This window comes from Thalassophryne amazonica, chromosome 10 (genome assembly GCF_902500255.1).
Source record: "Thalassophryne amazonica chromosome 10, fThaAma1.1, whole genome shotgun sequence".
Lineage (NCBI taxonomy): Eukaryota > Metazoa > Chordata > Actinopteri > Batrachoidiformes > Batrachoididae > Thalassophryne > Thalassophryne amazonica.
In genome coordinates this window covers 104948688-104959585 of record NC_047112.1, presented here as the reverse complement: position 1 = coordinate 104959585, position 10898 = coordinate 104948688, and the positions used below count along the sequence as shown (strand labels likewise).

Genomic DNA, 10898 nt, shown 5'->3' with positions numbered 1-10898 from the left:
TCTGAACAAAAGAAAGTACACATTCCTCTCAGAATCCATGTTCGTGTTTGGTACAGACTTTCAGCATATCTAAGTGTTAAACACTGCATCACAGAAATGAATCCATTAAAGTACTGCAGTTCAACACCAAGCCAAAAATGTCACTGACTGCAAAACATCTACTAATATAAGCAACAGGTTGGTCATCACTGGCAGTGTCCCACAGCAGCCTACACTCAAGGTTCTTCAAATGGAGCAATATTGCCATCAGGTGGACATTTACCATGAATGCAGGCAGAATAGAGTTTATATATATATATATATATATATATATATATATATATATATATATATATATATATAAATGACAACTAACTACTCAAAATCAAAAATCTCTGCCTCTTTCTCCTTCCAAAAAGCAAAACTACGATCAATGTATTTACAAATCTCTTCATTACTGAAACTGGAGATGTCAGTTCCAGGGTACATCATCCCCTCATCAGGGGTTGGTGTCTGAACAATGACTTTAGGGACTTGTCTAATTTCTGGAAGGCTGTGCTTCTCCACATCTGGCGTACATTCAGAGTAACTCACTGCATTCCCAAAGAACTTGAGTTTGATGTCCTCAAAGCCATCCTTCCACTCTCGGTTTCCAGCCTCAATGTCCTGTATGACAGCTTTATGAAAGTCTCTGACCAGCTCCCAGGGAAAGCTCCCAATGTGGTCAAACACCTCAAAACACAGCAGGTGCCTCATTTTACGCTCATCCACAGGCAGCTCCAGTTCCAGGATGTGAAAGTACCCCAGCATGAAGAGATCTAGGGTCAGGTTATCATAATCCACTGGTACTCCATCAATACGAGGCAGGAACTGCTCTGGAGAGTAGAGTGTCTGCTGCCTGTGGAGCCTGTTGATACAAGGCTGCATGCTTAATACATATTCATAAAAAAAACTTATTTTGAAGGAATATTTTAAAACAACTCATTTTGTTATCAAGCTTAATTTACTTATGCAATGTGTCATCGTCCTTTTTTAATAAATTTGTTTATTATGGTAATGTTACAGTCAAGGAAGGTGCAATGAGTCCGGCCTAAAAACAGGAAATGCCTTCCCATTGTCTTTTTTAAGCCATTTCACATTCAAAAGTGTGCAACACAATCCATTTTAGAAATTAGCTTAGAAGTAGGAAGGAGAAAAAAAACAGCAAATTAATTTAGTCTTCTTCACTATTTTACCCACTAAAAAGTGCTCTTTTAAAAAGTGTGTGATATTATAAGGGTCAGCTGTAAAGTTCTGTGTCCTACGTGATTATTTCAATAACAAGCAAGATCCAGGTTGGACGAACTGATCAGACGGGCTGGCTCTGTGGTTGGCATGAAGCTGGACTCTCTGGTGACGGTGGCAGAGAACACTGGATAAACTGCTGGACATAATGGACAATGCCAGTCACCCTCTGCACACCGCCATCAGCAACCAGAGGAGCCTCTACAGCCACAGACGGCTCCTTCCTAAGTGCAGGACCAGCAGGCTGAAATCCTCTTTTGTCTCTCAGGCCATCAGACTGTACAACTCCTCACTCAGCGGGAGGAGGAGCAATAGGAAGACAGAGGACGGGAAAGAGAGGAACAGTACTAGCCAGTAAACCAGTATTGATCAGTATGTGTATCTATATTTACATTTGCAAATTGTTTATTTAATTTCACTTTTGATGCTCTGTGTGCTTCTTACCCTGTGTGCTGCTATACAATGCTGCTGGAACTTCAATTTCCCTGAGGGAGTCTTCCCAATTCAATTCAATTCAATTCAATTATTTTTTATATAGCGCCAAATCACCAAACTTTATTGATCCCAAGGGATCAATAAAGTTCTATCTAATCTAATCTAATCTGATACTCAAATGAATTGTATATTTGCTTAAAGCTTGGAATGTTCTCTGTCAGGCAGGATCATTACTTTTACAAGTAGCCGCCTTCCTTTTCCACACATGCCCACACCAGACAGATTTTTGCATCCTGTCAGTAAAGACATCACGTGTCTTTCCAGCACCAGTGGTGCACAGCTGCTTATACCTCTGCATCATTAGTGTAACTGTATTCCTCCAGAGGTTTTCAGCTTGGGAAAAAGGAAAAAGTCAGAGGGCACAATAGCCAGACTGTATGGCTGGTGTTGTAGGATCTCATGAAGTTTGAGACGTGTTTGTTGACTCCTGTGTCTGAGCATCTAAAGAACTGTGTGTTTTCCAGGACAAACCTGCTTAAAGCATGTCAGCTTTGAAACTTTTGGACAAGGTGACTACTTATGCCTGTACTCCAATGACTGCTGCTTGTTTTCTGGGTCATAGTGATGCACCCGGGACTCATCACCAGTGACAACATCCTGTGTATGTGAAGTCAGAAGTTCATGACAAACTTGCTTTCAGTTGTGTTTCATTTCAAAAGTCAGCATCCGTGGGCCCTATCTTGTACACTTTTCTTTTACTGAGTAAATTACGGATAATGTAATGGACTTGCTCTTTTGAAATCCCAACCATTTGAGATGAGATATACTTTACTGATCTCACAGTGGAGAAATTATGTTTACACTCCAGTTACCTCAGACAACAATTAGTCCACAATTATTACTGGTTTACTATAATAATGGCACACATCAGAATTAAAGACAGCACATACACATTTGACATTGTTTATGTGCACTAAATTTGAAGAAGTCTGTTATCCAAATTGAGGCAAGTGGGTGAAGGTCACGTAGCAACCCTTAGACGTGCCACTGTCAGATTGGGGGGGGGGGGTTAGCAGCAGCTAAAATCGCGCCGCCCCCGCAGAAGGGAAGAGGGTAACGTGAGCAGAACCCGGAGTGGGGTGTGTGTGATGGGGGGTAGGAGGGGGGTGGGGAGAGGGAGTGGGGCATGCTTCAGTCCTGTGAAACAGTTTATTGTCTTTGTGAGTTGAGATAAGAAAACAGCCAAATAATCACCAAGTCCTGAAGACATTCCTCTGGAGGAAAAACAGTTGGGTAATTTGTCCTTCAGGCTGATAAGCCTGCCGTGCTGTGGTTTGAGGAGTGAAAAACACTTTTTACACCTTCACTTGAACAACCAAATCCCAATTATGAATTAAGAATATTCCCAATTATAAATTAAGAATATTCCCCGGCCTCCGAAATCTTCATCTTCATCTGCAAGGTACGCATCTGCTCCAAGATGTCATCCAATTTGCGTCTGAGTTCAAGAGTCATCGCAGTCTGAGAATGCACTGCTTTGCCCACCTCAGTAATCATGACAGACAAGCGAGGAGCCGTGGTTCTTGATGCTACCATCTTGCCAATTTTCCCGGTAGATCAGGGCAGCACATAAGCTAGAAAGTACCAGCCCTGCTACCATAAGACCAAATAGGAATAAATCCTCTACATCCTCAATGGAGAAAGGTGCCAAGCATGCAATACGCCAAGACCCCCAGGAGTTGAGAACATAGCCCGCAGGATACATTCCATCTGGGCAGGTAGGATCCCCCGGTCCTGACCTTCTTGGAGAAAAGATGGTGTCAATAGCATTCAGAGACCAGCTGATCAATTCCATGGTTAATCCAATAGTAGTTCAATAGAACCAGTATCCAAAAAACTCAATTCATAGTCTGGTGAAGTCGATGTCAATGTCAATGTCAATTTTATTTATATAGCACATTTACAACAACAGCAGCTGCCCAAAGTGCTTCACAGTAAAAACAATATCAAAAACCATACCCCCAAAACAGAGCATTAAAATTCCAAAATATACAAAAACACATAAAACCAGACACACACAGCTTAAATTGTATTAAAAGCCAAAGCATAAAAATGAGTCTTAAGAACAGATTTAAAAGACTCTAGAGATGGAGCAGCTCTGATGTGCATAGGCAAACTGTTCCAGAGTTTAGGCGCAGCCACCGAAAAAGCCCGATCACCTCGAGTTTTTAATCGAGATCTGGGCACATTTAATAACAGCTGGCTTTCTGACCTCACTGATCTGACCGGAACATAAGGAGTCAAATGCTCAGAGAGGTATTCGGGAGCCAAACCATTTAAACACTTGAACACAAGCAACAGGATTTTAAAATCAATCCTAAATGAGACTGGGAGCCAATGGAGCGAGGCTAACACAGGGGTGATGTGCTCTTGTTTCCTCATCCCTGTGAGCAGTCGTGCAGCAGCGTTCTGAACCTGCTGCAGATGCTTTAGAGACAACTGGTCCAGTCCACAATAGAGTGAGTTACAATAATCTAAACGAGATGTTATAAGCAAATGAATAACTCGATCAAAATCACACGCTGGGAGGTAAGCCTTCACTTTTCTCAAAATTCTAAGTAGTAGGGACTTGAAGGTTAAAGCAGAGAGCAGAGATAAGGGAGAGTAGAGGAGATGCGACCGCCCTCGTCGGAGTCCCAAGCTGAATTTCATCTTTCTACTTGAAACAGTGATGGGCACAATGCAGCTTCTCCACTTGCACTTGATGCTGTGCATCTGTGACTGTTATGGGGTGCCCGCAACAAGTCTGCATGACCAGACTTGCTGGCTTTTTGCCCTTAAAACTGCTTACTCACCTCCTGACTGTACTGACATCCACACAGGTGTTGCCATAGACAACATGCATTTGTCAATGAATGTCCACAGGTGCACAACCCTCCACCATGAGGAATTCAGTAACAACTGTTGTTTCAAATGCACACCCATGTACACCACTATTTTTTACTGACTACTGCGTGCAAGTGTTAGGTCAAAGGTGTTTCTGTGCATGCCTGAAATTGCAGGTAAAAACCGTTTAGTGAAGCGAGAGTCAATAAGTCAAGGATTATTCTCGTACCAATATTTTACTTCGATATTTTGCTCATTATTGAAAAACCGTCATTGTGTTTGAGACAACTTTTCATCCGACTTGCACACATTTCTTTCGGATGCCTCTCCATTAGTTCCTTAGTTGTAATCCTAAGGTTCTGTTGGAATTTTACAACAAACATTTGTTAACTGTGTGTGTTAATTTTGGTCTTTTTCCTCAAAGATGTAAAACATGGGTTTCTCCAAACTGCACAGTGAGCGGTGCGCAGTTCTGAAACCCATTATTTTCAGTGGGGCAAAGCAACAGGTTTTGTTACTGCGAGTTGCTTCAATATGCATGTGCCACAACCGCTTGGCATTAGTGCAAACCAAATTTTGCTGTAGTATACTGTGATGAATACTCACACGGCCAATAGTTGTCAGGCACAACAAGGAAGACAGCAAACCGAAGAAGCTGATGTGTGTGAGCAGAAAGAGCGCTCAAGCCAGTTTGACAAAGTGTAGTTTTATAAAGATTCTAAAAATCCATTCAAATATAGTGATCATTTGCTTTTTGTCCTTAAGGTTGAAGTTTGACTACAAATAAGTGTGTTTGAAGTAAGGAAAGAATGATCTGCAGACACCCATTAAGGTACAGTTTTATCATGGAAGGCAAAAGCAACTTTGGAAATCATGTTCTTTACTATTTACAGCAGTGTTCAGAATAATAGTAGTGCTATGTGACTAAAAAGATTAATTCAGGTTTTGAATATATTTCTTATTGTTACATGTGAAACAAGGTACCAGTAGATTCAGTAGATTCTCACAAATCCAACAAGACCAAGCATTCATGATATGCACACTCTTAAGGCTATGAAATTGGGCTATTAGTAAAAAAAATAGAAAAGGGGGTGTTCACAATAATAGTAGCATCTGCTGTTGACGCTACAAACTCAAAACTATTATGTTCAAACTGCTTTTTTAGCAATCCTGTGAATCACTAAACTAGTATTTAGTTGTATAACCACAGTTTTTCATGATTTCTTCACATATGCGAGGCTTTAATTTTGTTGGTTTGGAACCAAGATTTTGCTCGTTTACTAGTGTACTTGGGGTCATTGTCTTGTTGAAACACCCATTTCAAGGGCATGTCCTCTTCAGCATAAGGCAACATGACCTCTTAAAGTATTCTGACATATCCAAACTGATCCATGATACCTGGTATGCGATATACAACCCCTGGCAAAAATTATGGAATCACTGGCCTCGGAGGATGTTCATTCAGTTGTTTAATTTTGTAGAAAAAAAAGCAGATCACAGACATGACACAAAACTAAAGTCATTTCAAATGGCAACTTTCTGGCTTTAAGAAACACTATAAGAAATCAGGAAAAAAAAATTGTGGCAGTCAGTAACAGTTACTTTTTTAGACCAAGCAGAGGGAAAAAAATATGGAATCAGTGAATTCTGAGGAAAAAATTATGGAATCATGAAAAACAAAAGAACGCTCCAACACATCACTAGTATTTTGTTGCACCACCTCTGGCTTTTATAACAGCTTGCAGTCTCTGAGGCATGGACTTAATGAGTGACAAACAGTACTCTTCATCAATCTGGCTCCAACTTTCTCTGATTGCTGTTGCCAGATCAGCTTTGCAGGTTGGAGCCTTGTCATGGACCATTTTCTTCAACTTCCACCAAAGATTTTCAATTGCATTAAGATCCGGACTATTTGCAGGCCATGACATTGACCTTATGTGTCTTTTTGCAAGGAATGTTTTCACAGTTTTTGCTCTATGGCAAGATGCATTATCATCTTGAAAAATGATTTCATCATCCCCAAACATCCTTTCAATTGATGGGATAAGAAAAGTGTCCAAAATATCAACGTAAACTTGTGCATTTATTGATGATGTAATGACAGCCATCTCCCCAGTGCCTTTACCTGACATGCAGCCCTATATCATCAATGACTGTGGAAATTTACATGTTCTCTTCAGGCAGTCATCTTTATAAATCTCATTGGAACGGCACCAAACAAAAGTTCCAGCATCATCACTTTGCCCAATGCAGATTCGAGATTCATCACTGAATATGACTTTCATCCAGTCTTTCATCCAGTTTTTTTCTACAAAGTTAAACAACTGAATGAACATCCTCCGAGGCCGGTCATTCCATAATTTTTGCCAGGGGTTGTATAATGCAAAGCAAATGGGACATAAAACAAACATGGATATGTGTGTGTGTGTGTGTGTATCAGAATATAAGACCAACAGAAAATGCAAAACTGAATCTTACACTAAGAAAATGTAAACTAGTGCAGCAGGTAACTCAAATAATCTTTCAAACATTGGGACAAGCAACAAAATACTCCTTTTTCATTAATCTTTAGAAAAAGCCCAAAATAATATTTAAAACATTGTTACAAGAAACAAAACACTCCTATGACATTACTTTTTTGAAAAAGCCCACGACCACTTGAATTTTCAAGAAAAAAATGGTGCCATTCTGACATACAGTGAGGCAAATAAGTATTTGATCCACCGTCAATTTTGCAAGTTTTCCCACCAACAAAGAATGGAGAGGTCTGTAATTTTTATCGTAGGTACACTTCAACTGTGAGAGACAGAATCTTAAAAAAAAAAAAATCAGAACATTGTATGACTTTTAAGGAATTAATTTGCATTTTATTGCATGAAATAAGTATTTGAACACCTACCAACCAGCAAGAATTCTGTCTCTCACAGACCTGTTAGTTTTTTCTTTGAGAAGCATATATATATATATATATATATATATATATATATATATATATATATATATATATATATATATGTATGTTTGTGTGTGTGTGTATATATATGTGTATATACATATACACATATATATATACACACACACACACACACACACACATATATATATATATATATATATATGTGTGTGTGTGTGTGTGTGTGTGTATATATATGTGTATATGTATATACATTTATATTTACATTTATATAAATGTGTACATATATAAATTTATTGATACATAAAAATACTTTTCTTTATCTTTCCTCCTTGTTTCCCCCACTTACATCACTATCACCAGATCAGGGCCGGCAAGTGGTGGTCTGTTGCTCGAAGGTCTCCCCCTTCTGCCAGCAGACTCCAAAACCTTGTCTTTTAATGCAGAGCCTAGGACATTCAGCAAAGGGTGGACCTGTGTCAGGGGGCGACCCCTCTCTGGCAGCAGGTTTACAAAATACTTTGCATTGTTTAATGCACCACACACAAGATGAATGGGGAAGGAGGGGAAGGAAAAATCAATCCATCAATAAATAAATTAATAAATTAATAAAAAAAGTTAAGGTAACAAAATTAATAAAATAATAAAATAAATGAAACATATTTGGATACATATGTGTGTATGTGTATGCATGTATTTTGTGTATGTATGTATATATATATATATATATATATATATATATATATATATATATATTCTGTCTCTCTCTCTCTCTCTCTCTCTCTCTAAATAGTCATTCTCAATAAATGTGGGGAACTTATTGACATATGAAAATGACTCAAGGAATGACACCAGCAATATCAATAAAAAAAATTGACTGACAATAATAATATTATTATTGTCATTATTACTAACTATTATGGTGGGAATTCTTCTTCTTATTATTATTATTATTATTCTAGATATTCATCACTAATATATGACATCAATTACATAATAATAAAAAAGGAATATTGGTCACACTCGGTAGTGATAATAATGTATGGGTGTTTGGGGGTGGGATTAAATAAGCTCGTCTTCTTCCCACTCCTTTTCGGGATAAATGTGTTATGTGTCGGACGCAGCTCGGAGAACCGACCAGCGTTTGAAGGACCCAGTATGAAATAAGCAGAGCACGGTTCAAAGGATAACTGAATTTAATACATAACAGTGATAATATGATAAAAAGGTGCGGCCTGGCATGGTGCGCTCCCAGCAGCGCTAACGGTCCGGAGCCAGAAGCTGTTTCGGACCCAAGGACCCCGCCGACACCCCCCAGGTGGCCGCAACAACCAAGTCTGTGAAAGAAGGAACCATTATGTGAGTCCACACTCTACACACAGAACACTTAAAGGTGTACAAACAGCAAACACTTCCTGGCTTGATTACTGATCAGCTTCCCAACCTGCAGGCATGGAACATCCCGTTCACAAAACTCCACTGCAGTGGAAGCTGATACATGACTAACAAACAGCTCAATACAATAAGGTGTGAGGGACACCACATTTACTGACTGTATAACTGTTAGTCACAAAATCTAACGTACCTCAGGAAGTGTGCTGACGAGCGTGAGACCTCACCCCCTCCTCTTTCACAGACTGTGCATCAAACCTGGACGTTCTCAGCATCCGCTGCTGATGAGATGGCTCCCGAGACAACGATCTCACCCGTCTGGTCACAAGGTCGAGTCTCTGGCAAATACACTCTGTGCACTCCAGTCTTAAATGCCAACATGTTCCAATCCATCCAGATGCACCACAGCTGTGAGTCCTGACGAGTCGCAGGTGATCAGGGTGAGGTCCTGACAGCCTCAGCAACACAGCCACTCAGTCCCAAACGCACGCCACCTGGGAGGAAAACCAAAAAAACAGAAACAAACCGGCAGCCCGGCCCCCCCAGCCATATAACAAAATGCGCGCGTATGTATGTTTGTATGTATGTATTTCCTGTTCCTTTCAACCTAATGTGGGTAAATGTAAATGTGAAAGAAAAGCTTATTTTGTAAAGCTTGAAATAAATAATCAATCAATGTATGTGTGTATATATATATATATATATATATATATATATATTTATTTATTTATGTGTTAGTGGGTATGTATATAGGTATACGATATATGTGTGTGTATAAATGTGTATATATATATATATATATATATATATATATATATATATGTATGTTAATGTATATATGTACATATATAGGTATATATGGGGCATATCACCTTGGGGCAACTGTTGTTGTGATTTGGCGCTTTATAAATAAAATTGATTTGATTTTGATTTGATTTGATATGGCACGGCCCAAGCAGAGGGTCACCCCCAAGAGCCTGGTCTGCTTGAGGTTTCTTCCTAAGAGGGAGTTTTTCCTCACCACAGTTGCCTAGTGCTTGCTCTAGGGGTCGGCAAGGTTGGTCCTTATTTGAGTGGAGTGACTTGGGCCAAGTTTGTTGTGATTTGGCGCTTTATATATATATATATACATAATATACTTATACATGAATTGAAGTGTAATTGAATATTGAAGTGTATGTCTGTGTGTTGATATGTAGTGTGTTGTGAATTTGTGTTTATGTTATTATGACTGTTATAATTGTTGGACTTGTACTAGCAGGGGTGGGCGTTGATAAGCTTTACTTCTGCCCACACCCTTTCGGACTCAGGCTTTTATATAACATTCATGTTATTTGTATGTTTCTGTTCTTTCGGATTTGTGTGTGTGCTGAATAAATCCATTCATTCATTCAAGAAGTCCTCTTATTCTGCACTCTTTACCTGTATTAACTGTACCTGTTTGAACTTGTTACCTTTATAAAAGACACCTGTCCACAACACTCCAACATATCCACCATGGCCAAGACCAAAGAGCTGTTAAAGGACGCCAGGAACAAAATTGTAGACATGCACAAGGCTGGAATGGACTACAGAACAATAAGCAGGCAGCTTGGTGAGGAGACAACAAATGCTGGCGTAATTATTAGAAGATAGAAGAAACACAAGATGACTGTCAATCTTCCTCAGTCTGGAGCTCCATGAAAGATCTCACCTCGTGGGGTAAGGAATAAGGATGATTCTGAGAAAGCCCAGAACTACATGGGATGACCTGGTCAATGACCTGAAGAGAGCTGGGACCACAGTCGCAAAGATTACATTAGAAACACACTATGCTGTCATGGTTTAAAATCCTACACGGCACATGAGGTCCCCTTGCTCAAGCCAGCACATGTCCAGGCCCACCACTGACCATCTGGATGATCCAGAGGAGGCATGGGAGAAGGTCATGTGGTCAAATGAGACCAAAATAGAGCTTTTTGGTATCAACTCCACTCGCTGTGTTTGAAGGATGAGAAGAACCCCAAGA

At 39.6% G+C, this 10898-nt stretch overlaps 1 protein-coding gene across 1 annotated transcript in view; it reads right to left on the bottom strand.

The window, feature by feature from the left end:
* Positions 1–341: 341 nt before the first annotated feature.
* LOC117519333 (espin-like protein) overlaps positions 342–10898 on the bottom strand; it is an 84226-nt gene continuing 73669 nt past the window's right edge. The window contains exon 11 of the mRNA XM_034180688.1: positions 342–886. Within this exon, the coding sequence (XP_034036579.1) occupies positions 355–886 (532 nt within the window). The 3' untranslated portion in view covers positions 342–354. The remainder of the gene's footprint in view (positions 887–10898) is intronic.